At 36.4% G+C, this 18,757-nt stretch overlaps 1 protein-coding gene across 5 annotated transcripts in view; it reads right to left on the bottom strand.

Annotated features, from left to right (window-relative positions):
• The window catches only part of RABGAP1L (RAB GTPase activating protein 1 like), a 651,588-nt gene that overhangs the window by 565,201 nt on the left and 67,630 nt on the right, over positions 1-18,757 (bottom strand). For 4 of the 5 annotated variants that reach the window (XM_047753890.1, XM_047753891.1, XM_047753893.1 and 1 more), the window contains exons 2-5: positions 18,003-18,173; positions 15,799-15,991; positions 5,738-5,945; positions 2,281-2,455 (exon numbers count right to left, since the gene is read on the bottom strand). In XM_047753890.1, coding sequence (XP_047609846.1) covers positions 2,281-2,455; positions 5,738-5,945; positions 15,799-15,991; positions 18,003-18,140 — 714 coding nt within the window. In that variant the 5' untranslated portion in view covers positions 18,141-18,173. Of the gene's footprint in view, positions 1-2,280; positions 2,456-2,637; positions 2,755-5,737; positions 5,946-15,798; positions 15,992-18,002; positions 18,174-18,757 lie in introns of those variants that run through there. The other variant, XM_047753894.1, reaches the window with a different exon arrangement.

Genomic DNA, 18,757 nt, shown 5'->3' with positions numbered 1-18,757 from the left:
AATTAACTAAAAGAGTAATTATTTTTTAAGGGACGACAGAAAGATGTCAGACATCTTCTATGAAAGGCATGAGTAAAACCCAAAGGTTGCTGGAATGCAAGCTACATGACCAGTAAATCCCTATATGAAGCATAATTGAAAGGTAAAAATCCCTATGTGCTTTTTATAATAATGCAACAGGAAAGTTGTGACTACAAATTACAAGGGTCTTCAGAGTCAGAAACTTTCTTTGGAAACCAGCTTTATCATCTATCCTCTTAGCCTTGGGATAAGAAAAGGGTAACAATACAATTTACCAGACCAGAATACTTCTGAGAATAAAATGGAGTGCTTCAATAATATGCTCAGTCAACATGCATAAACTAGAACTGCCCCAGGCAAAGAGAAGCATAAGATCACTAGTCTAAATAGGTACTATCTAGTTTAGGGGGATGTTATGAGTATCACGTAAATGCTGAGCACAGTGCCTGGCGTAAGTCCTATATTTATACCGGGTTATTTTTCATTTAGAAATAACCTCTCATAATAAAGCTGAATGACAATTGTCATATATTTTTTCCTTCAAACAATGAATTTTACCACCAATGTCCCAGAATGTAACACTTTGAAAAATTTACCCCCAAAATTAAATAATACATGGACATCACTTTCTCACAACCTGCAGTGTACTAAGTATACTTTCTAGAAATACAATCAATATTATTTAATATTGTATTCAAAATGGTCAGGAGGAGAATTCCCCTGCTTACACTGTTAAAGCTCTCAAAATGATAAAATTTCCCCCACCCATAAACAAGTGGCTATTATAATTCAAAAGAAAGTTTCATACCATCACAGTTATGAAAAATGCTTGCAACCAGGTCCCTTTCAATTTCCTTCTGCAGCAGTGTTTCTGCCTCTCCAAGCAGTGGGTTCTCCAATTCTTCAAAGCTCATTTTCTTACTGTTGAGCACCAATTATCCAGAATTCATACAGGTATGTTAAATGATGGTTGCCAACATGAAACGCCAGGACTCTACCATCTGCTTCCCCACCTCTGTAGTGGAGTTGTAAGGATCAGAAATAGACACCCTAATTCACAAACACACACACACATTCTTACAACATATTTATATTCACTGCCTCCTATGAGCCAGACTCACTCGTACTCATTCACTCCTATCTACTGCACACCTGACCAAGTAGTCAGTATATGTATTTATATATTATATGTTCTTATTTTATAGCCAGAAATAAACTCTCAGAACCACTGTTAATACAATGGTTCATTGGTTTCAGGGTAAAGAGAAAACAGAATAAATGCTGCTTTCAATATCTTCCACTGACAATTTACATTTCCAAAAGCAAACACACTCAAGGCCTTGCCCATCCAAACCCATTTATTAAAGCCTTTGAAATGGTTGTGTAAGTACTTAAAGTTCTAAAAGTGCAACTTACTTTTAATTTGGGGAGAATTCAGTAGATATAGAAGGCAATTTCCCCGTGTATGTAACAGCCATTTGATTCTGTACTACTTCTTGAGTCTAGTAATAAACTCATCTAATAATTATGAAGAGGAGCTCACTGGCATCTTTAAAGACTACTAGTTGATACCCCTGCTGTATGTGAGTATTTGTATTTATAATTAAACCAGTCCTATAGAGCAAAAGCAAATCTTCGAATGAACACACATAACAATGACCACCAGTAAAAATCACAGAGATCTATGGAACCACCTTAGTGCAATATCTAAGTGAAAGGCCCAGCAGAGAAACAGACATTGTTATTGAAAGTCACAGGGACCAAAGTTCTCTTGTTGCTCAACGGGTTAAGCATCCAGCGTTGTCACTGCAGCAGCCTGGGTCACTACTGTGGTGCAGGTTCAATCCCTGGCCCAGGAATTTCCACATGCCACGGGTGCAGTTAATCGATCAATCAATCAAGTCACATGGACCAACCAACTTGGGCAAAACAATAAAAGAGGTGCAAAGTTATTCTTCCTTCTAAGCCTGAGCAATTACTACTATGGTGGTGTGGGAGAGCAGCCCATCAAATGGGATTTTTTCTCCTATATCTGTAAAGCTGAGAGTACTACTTTAGTGCACAGAGTTACTGAATTTAGCTTTCCGTATTCAGTTCTATGCCACTACAAATATTAACTTTCGCTTTAGAAAGATACTCCAAATTTATGTAATATGGTATATGATTATACATATTAAATTATATGACAGTGAAATTAGGGTTCAAAAACATTACCCTAATTCATCTCAATAGTAAATTGCTACAATCTGTTATACTTACTGCCTCTTTAATTTCACAGGAGAAAACATGTATTTGGAATTCTTCTGAACCATGGGAACTCTCTGTAAATGCAAAGCAATTGCTCTCTGCTGTCCCATCATGTCCACGTGCACAGAATAACACCTTATAAATTGGAAAAGACGCTATCTCCACATTGTTGGATTGGTCTATGATTCTGCAGAACAGTGATGAAAATGAGATAAAATATTAACTATCAAAGAACAAAAGCAAGCATTTTACTATTCTAGTAACACATAAACATAACTATCTTAAAATCACAAAAATAAACTAGAATCAATATTGCAGGAAAACATTATCTTAATATTTCTGCTATAAACACAAACACAAATTCTTCACCTTCTTTTGACAATTACTTCATTTTTGTGTCCCACGATCCAATTCATTTACTCTCAAAGCCAAGTATACACTGCCAGGTAAAGTCAATGTCACCCATCCCAAAATGCTAGTCTTGTTCTATTACGGCAAAAGGAATGTCAGTAAAAAAATAGCATAGACCATCCTTGGAGAATTCATTTCTATTTAAAGCAACACCTGAGGGAGTTCCCACTGTGGCTCAGCAGTAACAAACCCAACTAGCATCCATGAGGATACAGGTTCAATCCTGGCCCCGCTCAGTGGGATAAGGATCTGGCATTGCCATGAGCTGTGGTATAGGTTGCAGACATGGCTCGGATCCCATGTTGCTGTGGCTGTGGTAGGCCGGCAGCTGCAGCTCCAATTTGATCCCTAGCCTAGGAACATCCACATGCTGCAGCCCTTAAAAAAAAAAAAAATTAATTAAAAAAAAGCAGCACCCATAAGTTCATACAAGCCCCAGGTCATTGTTCAACCATTGTTCTTTTACCCTAAAAAAGGTCAGAGTGGTTCCAAAGATGAACTTAATAAGGGAATTTTAAAGAAGTAATTTTGGAGCAAATACCTCTCGGACTTCTTCTATACAAATCCTAACCTAGACTGATCAAAAAACTCAAGACCACCTCTCAAGATCTCAAATTGTGAAACTGAAGGGGAACCCACTAGGAATAGAAAGTCAAGTCAAAACCATTAAGTCTTTGTCAAGATATATTTGTTGCTCTGAAACTAAACAGGTAACATTAAAAGTCATTTTGACATTTTTAAGAGATATACAAACAATACATCTACAAAACCCTTTCCCCAAAAATTCAAAGCACTTTCGCCAAAACCGTAAATTTATTTTGCTGTTATTTTGGTACTTAAAATTTTTCTCGCATTCTAAACTTTAGAGAATGAGATAAATCAGAAGGGGTTTGAAAACAGATAAAATCAGCCTTCAGGGAGTATTACTGGTTCAAGACACATTCAACCTAATTCCCTAGACCTGTTTCAATTATTTGTTTATTCGGCAAATATTTACTAAATACCGTTTTTGGACCAGATACTATTTAGACACTGAAGCTGTAAGCAGAAAAAAATACTAATAACCTCCTCCCATGGAACTTATAGTCTAGTGAAGAAGACAGGCAGTAATAAACAAGTAAGTGAATAAACATAATATCAAGTCAAGGGAAAATGCTATTTTTAAAAAAGCTCAGTTAAAAGAGAGAAAGATAAGTTATGATAGTATCAAAGGAGGTTTTTTTTGATAGTTTGGCAGTTTCTTACAAAACTAAATATACTCATACTATATGATCTAGCAATTATACTCCTTGGTATTTATTCAAATGAGTGAAAATTTTATGTCTACACTAAACCCTGCACACAGATGTCTACAGAAATGTTATTCATAATGACTGAAACTTAGATGCAATCAAGATGTCCTTCCATAGGCGAATGGATAAACAAACTAGCACATCCAGACAATAACATATTATTCAGCACACAACAACAACAAAAAACCATGTAGGAACCTTAAATGCCTATTATTAAGTAAAAGAAGTCAATCTGAAAAAGGCTATTTATTACAAAATGTCAAATATATAACATCCTGGGAAAGGCGAAACTTCGGAAAGAGTAAAAAGATCAGTGGATGCTAGAGGTTGGAGGGGAGAGGGACAGATGAATAAGGGGGAGGGACAGACGAACATGGCAGAAGGCAGGATTGTTAGGACAGTGAAAGTACTCTGTACGATACTGTAATGATGGATCCACGTCCTTATACATTTGTCCAAATCCACAGGATGTACAACGCCAAGAGTGAACCCTAACGTAAACTATGGACTTTGGAAAATTATTATGTCAACATAGGTTCATCAGTTGCAACAAATGTACCAAGTGTAACAAGTGGAAGGGAAATGTTGATGGGGAGGGAAGTCTGTGTTTGGATGAGACCGCAGGTGCACACTTGGGACACAGGAAATCTCTGTACTTTCTGCTCAATTTTGCTACGAACCTAAAACCACTCTAAAAAATAAATCCTATTGAGAAAAACAAGAAAAAAAAAAAAGAGGCTTCTTTTGATAAAAGGTTTCTTGAGGTGAAACTGGAAAGAAGTGAAAACTGGAAAAAAGCTAGGAAAGCTTCTTTAGGCAAATTAAAGAGACTATACAAAAAGCCCTGAGGTAAGAATCCTGACTGATAGGCCCTGAGGCAGGATTCATGACTGCATCTGAGAAAGAATAAAGAGGCTACTATGACTGGAAAGTAGTGAATGAATGAAGTAAGTGTAGTGAAAGGAGGAGAGAGCAAAAGAGGGAGGGAAGGAGAGAGGGAAAGGGAAGATTAGGTCAAAGCAGATCACCAGGACCGGACAAGGTAAGGATTTTGAATATAAATACAAGTGTGATGGAAGACTACTGGAAGGCTGAATGTAGGAAAATAAGATTACCTGTTTCACATTTAAAGAAATTCAAAATTCAGATGACATTAAATATTATTCCAAGTGAAGCATATGAAAAAAAAGCTATTTTGCTTCTTTCCAGTCTGCAGTAAAGAGCTTAGAAATCTAGAGATTGTTCTAGTTTTTTAAACCATTGTTACATGACAAGGTGAAACACAAATGACAGGTATTTTTACATTCATAGTTCCACTAGAGCAATTTAAGCATAATTTTACAAATGCCCCTTGCACATAAGGAATATAGTCTATACCTAAACATTTTTACTTTGCACATCTACAGAGTGAAAGTGAATTCACACCAAGTCCTAGCCCTCATTTATGATAAAATATCATCACCGCTACCCAAAAAAACTTCACAGGTATCTAAGGAGGGTTAAAAAGTATTAGAGCAGAGTTTCCATCATGGCTCAGTGGAAACGAATCTGACTAGCATCCATAAGGACGCAGGTTTGATCCCTAGCCTCACTCAGTGGGTTAAGGATCTGGCATTGCCCTGTGCTGCAGCGCAGGCCACTGACACAGCTTGGATCTGGCGTTGGATCTAGTCTGATTTGACCCCTAGCCTGGGAACCTCCATACGCCATGGCTGTGGCCCTAAAAAGCAAAAAAAATAAAATAATAAAAAGGTATTAGAACTTACCTCACAGAGCCTTCTGGAACATTTGGCACATACAGGGTAACCGGAAAGGGGTACTGACTGGAAGATTTCATAGTTGCCATTGCCCGTAAAGCCTCCACTTCATTACGTGGGGAGGAAACTTTCATACAACCTAAGTAGGTCAGTTTGTTAAATAAAACACTATCTTCTTCAGGTATTCCACTTGGAGAAGATGGTCTGGGTGTAATTTCTGAAGGAAAAAAAGAAACACTCAAAAGTTAAAACAAAACTTCACAGTGTAAGTTCACCTATTTCCCAAAAACAAATGAAAAATTGCAAGTAAAGTTTAAGTCTCTCTTTGTTTTCATTTCTTTTATGTTTATCCTACACCTTAACTTAGAGTTCTGGAATCAGCCACTATGTACTACGAATCTCTTAAAGTATTATCTTAGCTACACTTCCTTAGAATAAAATGAAAAAAACTCCAAGCTCTGTATTTTAAAAAATCAAAGATGGAGTTCAAATTATATAAAACAGTAGAAAGGAAAGGGAACTAAAGACAGTGTCAATCTGCCTAAAAATAAAGAGAATTAAATAAAACTAAAGTTAATTGAAAATTTCTCTGGTAAAGAGCCTGCATGGCAGCAAATTTATTAAGCAGCCTAACTTCCTAAGCAAAAGTCAACAACGTTAAGATGTTCCATGTCATACCAAGACCAACGGAGGTCAAGCTCCTTATTTTGCTGTTTCCTGGCTTGCTGGTTTCTACAAACTATGCAAGTATTTCAATGAAAAATTTTTCCTCAAATTAATCATTATTTTAATCATCCTATGATTGCTTCCCCCAATTCTCCTCTCCCCACCAATGAGTTTCTTTAAAAAAAAAAAAAAAAAACACTTTAGGAGTTCCTGTCATGGCGCAGTGGTTAATGAATCCGACTAGGAACCATGAGGTTGCGGGTTCGATCCCTGCCCTTGCTCAGTGGGTTAAGGATCCGGCGTTGCCGTGAGCTGTGGTGTAGGTTACAGATGCAGCTCGGATTCTGCGTTGCTGTGGCTCTGGCGTAGGCCAATGGCTACAGCTCCGATTCGACCCCTAGCCTGGGAACCTCCATATGCTGCGGGAGCAGCCCAAAGGAATAGCAAAAAAGAGACAAAAAAAAAAAAAAAAACACTTTAATTCTAAGCACAGTGTATATGCAGCAAAGTCCCAACTGCGATTAGAGTATTTATCTGCACATATCAGATACTATATAAAGCTCCCCCCTTGCCACTCTCCCCATTCCCACCTGAAAATCTACATTCAGCCAGTCTCCAACTCCTCCCCATTTACCTATATCCATGCTGCACAAAATGAAGCATGCCTATCTCACCCTAACTAGATCCTTGCAGCATGCTGTAATTCTCATTACCAGGACTGCACTTACAGTATATTAATAAATAGTTCACAAGAGCCATTCCCAACCCCCCCCATTCCAGCTCCAAAAATTATATTAAATCATGCAACCTCACCACCTACTTTACTAAGTACTTCATCTACCATGTTCTTCAATCACGGACTATGATTTTTCACCTTCTGATTCAGTTCAATGTATTATATTTCAAAAGGGATAAATAAAAAACTACAAACACAGTTTAAGGCTGAATGCTAACACATTTAGAATACACATACACGCACACACACATATAATGCATTTTTGTTAATTTAGCAACTACTTATGCAACAACAATTATTTGCAAGATCCTATGCTAAAATCATGCCTCAGTGACTCATGAACATGGGAGATCAAACAGTTCAATGAGGAGTTCCCGTCGTGGCTCAGTAGTTAACGAATTCGACTAGGAACCATGAGGTCACGGGTTCGATCCCTGGCCTTGCTCAGTGGGTTAAGGATCCGGCATTGCCATGAGCTGTGGTGTAGGTTGAGAGGCAGCTTGGATCCGGTGTTGCTGCGGCGCTGGCGTAGGCCGGTGGCTGCGGCTCCAATTAGACCCCTAGCCTGGGAATCTCCATATACCGCAGGAGCAGCCCTAGAAAAGGCAAAAAGACAAAACAACAACAACAACAACAAACAGTTCAATGGTCTAAATTTATGTGTAACTGGAGTTCTACAAAAGAGGAAAAGGTGGAGAAAAAGCTTTTTGAAGAAATAAGTATTTTACAAATCTGTGTTAACTCAGAGATTCATGAAACTCTGTATACATCAAATACAAAAAAGTACATAAATGGGTCCACAAGAGAGAGGTGACAAAATTAGTAGACAAGGTCTTTAAAGTAACTATTATAAATGTGACAGAGGAATTAAAAAAAGATACCCATCAAAAGAATGAGAAAAATGAAAGACAGAAAAAAAGAACCAAAAGAAATTCTGAAGCAGAAAAGTCCAAGATCTGAAATGAAATATTCCCTGGGTGGAATTAACAGCTAATTCTAACTTGCAGAAGAAAAGAAGAATGTTAAAGAAGTTCCTTGGGATAAAGGAAAATGAGACTAGAGGGAAAATGAAGAGCACCAAAAGTTATAAATATGAGAAAAACTTTTTTCCCTGCCATTTAATTTTTAAAAAATACAACAGGCTATTTAAAGCAAAAAATTAATACTCTGTATAATGCATAACATATGTCCAAGCAAAATGAATGATGACAAAGGCATAAAGTCTGCAAGGGAGGAACTGGAAGATCCTCACAATATATATGAAATGGTATAAAACAGCCATGGGTTATAAACCCCAGAGCAACTACTAAAATAATAAAACAAAATTATGTAATTAATATGCCGGTAATGGAAATAAAATGGGATATTAAAAAATAATCCAGGAGTTTCCATCGTGGCTCAATGGTTAACAAACCCAACTAGTATCCATGAGGACGTGGGTTCGACCCCCTGGCCTTGCTCAGTGAGCTGAGGATCCAGTGTTGCCATAAGCTGTGGTGGAGGTCGCAGGCGTGGCTCAGATCTGGTGTTGCTGTGGCTATGGCGTAGGCTGGCAGCTACAGCTCTGACTCAACCCCTAGCCTGGGAACCTCCACATGCCACAGGTGCAGCCCTAAAATGACACACACACACACACAAAAATCCAAAGGGGGAGTTCCCGTCGTGGCACAGTGGTTAACGAATCCGACTAGGAACCATGAGGTTGAGGGTTCGGTCCCTGCCCTTGCTCAGTGGGTTAACGATCCGGCGTTGCCGTGAGCTGTGGTGTAGGTTGCAGACGCGGCTCGGATCCTGCGTTGCTGTGGTTCTGGCGTAGGCCGGTGGCTACAGCTCCGATTCGACCCCTAGCCTGGGAACCTCCATATGCCGCGAGAGCAGCCCAAGAAATAGCAACAACAACAACAACAACAACAACAATAACAACAACAACAACAACAATAACAACAACAACTACAACAACCAAAGACAAAAAAAAAATCCAAAGGAATGAAAGTAAACAGGAGGAAGAGAAAAAAAGTGGGGGGGGGGGACAAAGAAAAAATAAACAGCAAGAGAGTAGGTACACTTAGATCTAATTACATAAGAATTTTCTCTTAGCTCTGTGGGCCAAGAGAAAAAAATCTGGGATATTAGGCAAGTATTTATGTAAAAAGAGAAAACAGCTTTCCACAAAAACTGTTTTTACAAAATTCAAAACAACTTACGCACACTAAAATCTGAATTTCATATAACGTTCACGTACCAGAAAAGAACACTGTCTTTTTTGACTTGTTTTCAATCCTTTGTAAATGTAAAAAAAAATGCTTACCTTGCAAACCATACTGAAAACAAGTAGTGGGCAGGATGTGGCCTATAAGAAGTAGTTTGGTGATTCCTGGTCTAAATATACCAATTAAAGACAGTACATCAAACTAGATTTTAAAAAGCAAAACTCATCTATATGCTATGTATAAGAAACACTCATTTTAAATAAAAAGACACAAATAGGTTCAAAGTAAAAAAAGAAAAAGAAGAAACAAAGGAAAAGAAAAGAGAAAGAAAGAAACAAACAAAGGAGAAAAATAGATATATCATGCAAATGCTATAAGAAAGCCAGAATGGCTATATTAATGTCAGAAAAACCATACTTCAAAACAATGAATAGTAATAGGAGAAAAAGAGACATTCCAAATGATAAAAGGGTCAATTTATCAAGAAAACATAATTTCAAAAGTGCTTACGCCCCAATACCAGAGCTTCCAAATAGCTGAAGCAAAAACTAGCAGAACTGAAAATACTCAAACTGAACCAGTCAAGTTGAAGCAACAAGTCTGCATTAGCTTCTCTCTGTTAACTGAAAACAATAGGCAGAATATTAAAAGTAACTACCTGAAGATAATTTAAAAAAAAATAACAGATTGGAGACTAAAATCAAAACTTGAAGAACTACCAGTAATGTTGAATTTCCTTTTATATTTTTTCATCCTTATATCTGCAGCCCAAGTTGCAGAACTATGCAGTGAGCAAGAAAAATGTTAGAGAAATCCAATCTTTCTGGCCAAAGGAGAGAAAACCGAGTCCCTGTAAACCAGAGACTGAGGAATTACAATACTCTTCTTCCCTCTTTCTTTTTCTCTCTTTCTTTCCCTCTCTCTCTCCCCTCTTCCAGTTCTACCACCAGGCCAGCCCCAGTGATGGAGCTGAGCCACAGCTTGGGGCGGGTGGCAGAGGGCGTTATAGGAGCATGGGAACGGAGTGCCACAAGCATCTAAAATTCAAAGAAAAGAACCTGTCTCAATGGCTAGAGCACCCAAGCAAAGAGACCTGGCTCTTGTGATTCAAAAAGAAAAAGGAAACCTCTGTTATTTTTTCTTTCTTTTCTCTCACCACTGTGTCCTAAAGTTGACTCCAGTCATACAAGGCCACAAGACAGCACAAAGGAACAAAACTCTAAGTGAGAAATCTGTCTTCTACTTAGAAGAAGGGAAAATGGGCCCTAAGAAGCCAGAGAGTATGGAGGTAATGCTGAGGAGGAGGAGGAGAGCTGGAGAAGGTAACCTCCTAATTTTTTTGTATGAACTAACACGAGCCTTGGGTTCACCACCATGCTGTACATGTATAGAATAAGGAAGTATAAAAGGTTTTGGAACTGAACAACTATGAAAGTAGAAAGCAGGATAGAATTTGCAGTCTGTATGTAACCAACTGGAAGTGCTAAAACAAAATCAACATTCTTCAGAGAATTTTATTTGGAAACAGAATCTCAAAAGATTCAGAAGGTCTGGAAAATAATTCAATTACTCAACTAACAAACAAAAACAAAAATAGAAAAAGGTGCCCAGTTCTCAAGGGAAAAGCAATCAACAGATACCAATCCCAAAATGATGCAGTTACTGTAACAATCAAAGACTTTAAAATTGGTATTATAACCATGCTCTATAATATAAAGGTGAATACACCTGAAATGAATGAAAAATATTAATCCACAGCAGAGAAACAGAAAGCGCAAAAAGGACCAAGATAAATTTAAGAACAGAAAAATAGAATATCTAAAACTAAAAATTCACTAGACAGCTCAAAGGAATTGAGATAATAGAGCAGAGGGTTAGTAAACTGGAACATAGGTCAACAAAAAATATCTAAACTGAAGAAGAGAGAGAAAAAGGCTGGAATACAATGAGAGGCTTAGGAATTGTATAACAATAGGAAAATACCTAATACTTTTGTTGTCTGAGTCACAGGAAAATACGAGAAAAAAGATCACTGTACAAAAAAATACTCCTAAAAATACTGTCTGAAAACTTCCCAAATTTCATAAAAGATATAAATTTACAGATCCAAGAATCTCAGTGAACACCAACAAAGATAAATTTAAAGAAAAACACACTCATATAATCAAACTCCTGGAAAACAAAAATATCTCTTTAAATATATAAAGAAGACAGAAAAATAGCATGTTACAAAAAAAGGAATAATAAATGATTCAAATGACTTCAGATTTCTCATCAGAAACTATGGAGAAGAAAAGACCAAAGAATAACATCTTTTTTTTTTTAATTTTTATTTACTTATTTTTTTTCCACTGTACAGCATGGGGGCCAGGTTACACATACATGTATACATATTTTTCCTCCCATTGTTGTGCTGCAATGTTAAGTATCTAGACATAGTTCTCGATGCTACACAGCAGGATCTCATTGTAAATCCATTCCAAGAGCAATAGTTTGCATCCGTTAACCCCAAGCTCTTGATCCCTCCTACTCCCTCCCTCTTCCCCTGGGCAACCACAAGTCTATTCTCCAAGTCTATGATTTTCTTTTCTGTGGAAACATTCATTTGTGCTGTATATTAGATTCCAGTTATAAGTGATATCATATGGTATTTGTCTTTCTCTTTCTTACTTATTTCACTCAGTATGAGAGTCTCTAGTTCCATCCATGTTGCTGCAGATGGCACCATGTGACCCAGCAGTCCCACTCTTGGGCATATATCCGGACAAAACTTTCCTTAAAAAAGACACATGCACCCACATGTTCACTGCAGCACTATTCACAATAGCCAAGACATGGAAACAACCTAAATGTCCATCGACAGATGACTGGATTAGGAAGATGAGGTATGTATACACAATGGAATACTACTCAGCCATAAAAAAGAACATCTTTTAAAGCACTCAAAGAAATCAACAATGCAAAGAAAAATGCTCCAAAGAAATCCAGGAATTAGGTGCTTCAATGGAGATAAAGGGTTTATGTCTTGCCTCATGCCCATTACAGATATGTTGTAATTATTGGCCTTAGAACTAAAATTTTATGTGATTTTATTTGGGTGTTCAAGATTTCCAAAACAGATGATGATGATGATGACAAGCATTTCATTTGGTACATACTCTCTAAGTACCAAAAGCCAGGCATTTTACAAAATGCTTAATGTAGGTGATGTCATTTAATCCTCTAAATCCCTAGGAGACAGATTCTATTTTAAAAACAGGAAAACTGAGCACTAGAGAAGTTGAATAACTTGCCCAAACTACAGAAAGAGCCTGTGTCCAAATCCAGGTCTGAACTCCAGATACCATGTCTTAACCTCTATGAAAAGTGTAAAATAGAATGAATCACAAGCAAAATGAAGTTTATCCTATTATAGAGAGTATCAGCTCTTCAAGGAAGGAACTGTTCTATCCTCTTTTTGTTCCCAGCACTTATAACAGTGTCTAAAAGACTCGACCCTTGATATAATATCAAATGAATTAATCACTAAATTAATAAACTTTTCTAGAGCTAGTGGTCCTTTAAGCAACTTATTAATGGCAAACACACATCATCCCAGGCACTACCTAGACCCTATCCCATCCACAATGAAACGCTGCATAATTACGGCTTTCCTGTAGACAAAACTCCCTATGACTAGTGAAGATCCTTAGTTAAGCAGGCAAATAACATATTTTTAGCAAGGCAACGCTTTTAGATCCAGTAAAATCACACACCAATGTAAGAAATTCACATCCCCCTAAATATAAATTCAGTCCTATTTAAGTCATACTTTTTTAATTCCATCATCCCTTCCTCAGCAGAAAAAGGTGGAGAACAACAAAGGACATGAGAGAGAAAACTCAAGAATGTACCCAAATAGTATTTTAGTACATTGCAATAATTTAGCAAAGCTTCCCTGTAGAGCTGAATCCAAGTAATCAGGACACAAGATCAGCAAAAAACAAAAACCAACAAGTTATCATGATGTTTAAACAAAAACGCTTATCTACCTAATTTTATTATTGGCAAACTACATACCTTTAATATTCATTTTAGTCCGCTTAAATCTATATACTTTCCAGACTGTTCCTGACCATTGAGTTATGCATCATTTTCAATTGAGAGTTAACAATTCTGTTATCAAAAACTGTGTTGATTGCAATTACGAAGAGGCAGCTGAAATGTCTTGTCTTAGTTCTTTCAGGCTCTTATGTAACAAAACACCACGACTGAGTATGGTATTTAAACATCATTCATTTCTCACAGCTCTGGAAGCCCAAGATCAAGGCTCTGGCAGATTCAGTGTCTGGTAAGAGCCACTTTCTGGACAGTATCTTTTCACTGCATCCTCACCATTGCAGAAGGGACAAGTTAGCTCTTTGGAGTCTCTTTTAGAAGGACACTAATCCCAATTAGGAGGGCTTTTGCCCTCATGACCTCATCACCTCCCAAAGGCCCCGCTTCCTAATACTATCACCTTGAGGGCTAGGAATTCAACATACAAATTTGGGGGAGAACACAAAACACATGTTCTTTATTGAAAATGAAAAGTAAACAATATATAACCAGAAAAGAATGCTAAAAATGTACTTGTAAAGCAAAGGAAATTCTTATCAACTGAGACCTTCAGGGAAAGATCATTTTAAAAACTCTTTTAGTGTAATGAGAACACAAAAAGGTATGTTATACATAGTCCCTATCAGATATGCTCAGAAATAAGAATATAATCTAATCCACTGTTTAAAGGATAATTGCTTCCAACAACCCATCAGATATATATTAGAAGAAAAAGGTGTTTCTTCCTTTTGATTAATCTATTAACCAAAAAATAACTCAACTATATGAATATTGATATCAATATGCTCTGGGTTTGGGGGGAGGGCTAGGGATTTAAGAAATTCAAAAGATAAAGTAAAGCATAATGAATAATATAATCTTTCATGCTCCCTCAATCAAGAACTAGAAGAATTAATATTTTATAAGCCTTATTCCCAATCTTATGTGTACACACACACATAAGATATATATATATCTCTCTTAGGCCCCCTTGAACATAAATCTGGCCATGAATATGAATAGGCACTGAGACCTATGAGTCTCTATAGTGAATCACTGAACTAGTGGGAACATTTGGGGATTCCCAACACATTGCAAATATCTTCTCCTAGTCTGTTATTTGACCATATTTATTATGGTACCTTTCTCATTCAGAAGATTTAAGCTTTTACGTATTAAAATGCAACTTTTTTCCTTTGGCATTTTGTGTAATCACAAAAACAGGCTATTTTCTCCCTATAGGCCTTTTTTCAACTCTATATAAAATCTATATAAAAATACAAGTTATATTTTTCACATCTAAATATTTGATTCACTAGGAATAAATCTTGAGTATAGGGTAAGGTAGAGCCATCACGGCCCCATTGTGTAGCATTCTGGCCTATACCTATACTTACCCTACACCAGCATTCAGAAATGGATCGTGAGTGCCTTAAATCAATCGAGATAATCTCATCTCTTCTGTCAGAGTGACTTATTGAGGAATTTGCATATAACCAAGGCCTATCCTAGCAGTTCATAGCACTCCTCTCATTCCCCTGACCACCAGAAAAATGGTTCAGTTGGTCCAATTAAAGTTCACAACTTTTGTTCAATGAGTAAAAGATCAGAGACTTTCTCTCTGTCACCAGGCATAAACAAATTACCTTGCCTTACTTATCAATTTCTGCTGCCAACTACTTTGTGACCTTAAAGGAAGCCACTTGAGAAAGACGACATGGAGAAGATCAAAACTGAGTAGTTTACAAAGCAATACTACCAGAGCCCAGATCAAACCATACCTCTAGTGTTTAAACTAGCTGAAGTAGGAGTTGGACTGGATTTGGTTTGGCTTATCTTGCATCCAAAACCATTTTGACTTATAAGCCAGTATTCCTACTCTAAATCCTACTCATTCGTGCATGTATTATTTATTACACTGTAATAAACACTTTTACAGTATTATTATACTGATATAGTTGATATACTATTTTATTTAGAATTTTCACAAATTATAATTCACAGTAACTGTAGTCAAACTGAGTAAAAAGGAACACCATATGAAAGAATGTGTCAATTACACTATTCTTTGACATCTAAGAATTTATTCATTTGTTCAATCATAGAGGGCCTACTATATGCCAAGAACTAGGGGTAAAAATGAAGATCCAGATACAGTCTCAGTTCTCAAAGAACACACTGATTTTACGGGTAGAGATACATACAGAAACCTAAGAAGAACCAAAGTGGGAAATCTTGACCAGAACTGAAAAGCTCGCCACCTTGATCTTAGAAAATAAACTTAATAAAATTGGGTTTATTTAATTTAATTTACATCTTAAAATTGTCCTTATCACTTTATCCCATTTCTCTTGCAGCCTGTTAAGAGTTCAACATAGTACCTGTATTCGATGGATCCAAAATTAACTGAAGAGATGGCTTATTTGGTTGGCTGGCTGAAACATCTCCAAATGAATGGTCTGAAATCTCACTGGAACTTGGACAATCAACAAGAAGGCTACTTTGCCCTTTCTCAGAATCTCTCAAAATCTCTTCCATGGCTTTTTCCAACTGCTCATCACCATTAGAAACTATCTACAGACAAAGCAAGACAATGTTCCAATCATAATATGGTTCTGAAACTTAATGAAAATATTTCATTTCTAGAAGAAATTTAAACAATCTAAATATTTAAATTTAAATATAGTTACTGAATACAAAGAATTTATACAATTGTATTTAATTTCTTTAGATATAATACAAAATCCTGAGTTATAAAATCAACTAAATTTGAGGATTATCAGTTTCAGAAAAGGATTCTTCAGAAACACTCCAGGCTGGAGTTCCCATCGTGGCTCAGTGGAAGTGAATCCAACTAGGAAGCATGAGGTTGCAGGTTCGATCCCTGGCCTTGCTCAGTGGGTTAAGGATCTCACATTGCCATGAGCTGCAGTGAAGGTCGCAGATGTGGCTCAGTTCAGGCATTGCTGTGACTGTGGCGTAAGCCGGCAGCTATAGCTCCGATTCAACTCCTAGCCTGGGAACCTCCATATGCCACAGGTTCAGCCCTAAAAAACAAAAAAGGATTAAAAAAAAAAAAAGAAACACTCTAGGTATTTCCAACTATATCAGATCTAAAGACCTAAGATCTTATTTACAGAGATTTCCTTTTTTTTCTTGTTTTTTAGCAACACATTCTAAAAACCAGGCAATTCTAAATTTATGTGTTTTAAAGAAGAAAATGGATAAGTTTAAACAGATATTATGTAGTGTGGATATCATTTAAAAGGTCATATTTTTTGCTATCATTGCATAAACATATTCCTGATTTTTTTACAGACTTTGCTAACTGGCTTCCAAGGAGTATTGCTAATTTCCTTACATTTGACTCATCTTTTCTTAAAAGCAAGTGAGACACAAAGCCTAAGTAAATAAATGCCTTAAATTAAACACATTAATGCAAAAATACAGAATTACAGAAATTTAAGTAGTTGTTTATTTAAATATAGATATTTGAATAAAGCTAAAGAAATCCATTATTTTAATAAAATTGAAAAACTATATATCAACATAATATGAGTACTTAATAATCTGATTTTATAGTTGTATTAGATATTTTATTATATTAATATATTAACAAATTTTACGCCACAATTAATATTAAATAAAAGTCATAAATAACATGTAGCATTTTTTACTATTTTCTCTCTTCCTATTACTAAAGTGTGGTTATACAATTCTCATACATGTATACCTGGATTTGCTTGGTTTTTTTTTTGAGTTAGGAAAAACAACATAAAAATGAACAAGGAAAAGGACCACATCCAAAGAAAAACTCAACTGATAAAATTATAAAACATATACTTAAAAATACTCATACAAGTGTTAAATCACATACTTAATGTTACCTACCAGATGATTTGAAACACAAAAATCATAAAGAAAAGTCTCTGATGTGAAAATAATACATAACTATGCATTTATATAATTAACTTTAAGGAATTCCCATTGTGCCTCAGCAGTAACAAACCCAACTAGTATCCATGAGGATGTGCTTTCGATCCCTGGCCTCACTCACTGGGTTAAGGATCTGGTGTTGCCGTGAGCTGTGATGTAGGTCACAGACGCAGCTCAGATCCTGTGTTGCTGTGGCTGTGGAGTAGGCCAGCAGCTGCAACTCTGATTCCACCCCTAGCCTAGCCTGGGAACCTCCACATGCCATAGATGTAGCCTTAGAAAGCAAAAAACAGGAAAAAAATAATAATAAATAAACAGTTAACTTTCAAAAACCAGCAGTAAAAGAGACAAAAATATCCAAATAAATTTATATAAGATTTAAACATTAAGTTTAACGTGCCATTTATCCTTTCTCTACTTTTTTCCCACTTATGCCCTTTTTTCTGAATTCTAAAGTAAAAGATAAACAAAAGCAAAAATGTTTTAAAACACACAAACCAAATCATTAACCTCTGGATAAATCAAACATTGATCCAGTCAGCACTTGAGAAAAACCTTTAGATATTATACATCTGAGATAAGTTTCACCTTGTTAAGAAATAAAAACAATCATTTAAAATAATATAATTTGTAGAATAGAAAAAGATACCTTCAGTTCTGGTTTTTCATCATCTTTTGTAGAAGTGTCATCTGCATGCTGAGGAACCAAAACAAATTCTTCACTGTTCGGTGTAGTCACAGAATCCGATGACCCACTAACCTTCTGTGACGAAGCTCTGACCTCCATTTCAGTTCTACAAACTTCTCTTCCCACATCCACCTGGTCAAAACCACAAGAATGAAGAACAAAAACTAGTGAATAAAAACATGAACTATTAAGCACCTCATCAATCTCTGGCCTTTAATAAATGGTTCATGCGAAGAAGAATTCTGCTGACTGGGTAATTATCTCAAAGTTAGGGAGGCGACCTTCTTGGACTAGGCCACACAATGGAAATGTACTCTTTTCACCCTACGTTTCCAGTCTAAAAGAACCATATTGTTCCCTGAAAAACAACACAAACCCGCCCACATCTCAGCTAAAAGGATTTATTACTGTTTGGTGCTCTTTGTATTTCTCCTAAAAATACTGTTTCTGTTCTTTTTAATATAGAGAGGAATTAAGCATGATACCGGAAGTATCTACAAATCCACACACACAAAAACGCATTCAATGAAATTACTTTATAATAAATCTACATGTCTGCAAAAAATTACCTCCTCAAGACTAAGCACTGTATCTTAAAATATTTTTTGTGTCACTGAAGTTGACTGATTAATACAGAATTCAACACCCTAAGCCACATATCTTTTCTTTTCCCGACACACTACCATTTCTCTATAGGAAGCAAAAAAGAGGGGGGG

The sequence above is a fragment of the Phacochoerus africanus genome, chromosome 11, assembly GCF_016906955.1.
Source record: "Phacochoerus africanus isolate WHEZ1 chromosome 11, ROS_Pafr_v1, whole genome shotgun sequence".
In the NCBI taxonomy this organism is placed as follows: domain Eukaryota; kingdom Metazoa; phylum Chordata; class Mammalia; order Artiodactyla; family Suidae; genus Phacochoerus; species Phacochoerus africanus.
The sequence above is the reverse complement of the archived record's forward strand: the minus strand, read 5'-3'. Positions and strand labels throughout refer to the sequence as shown.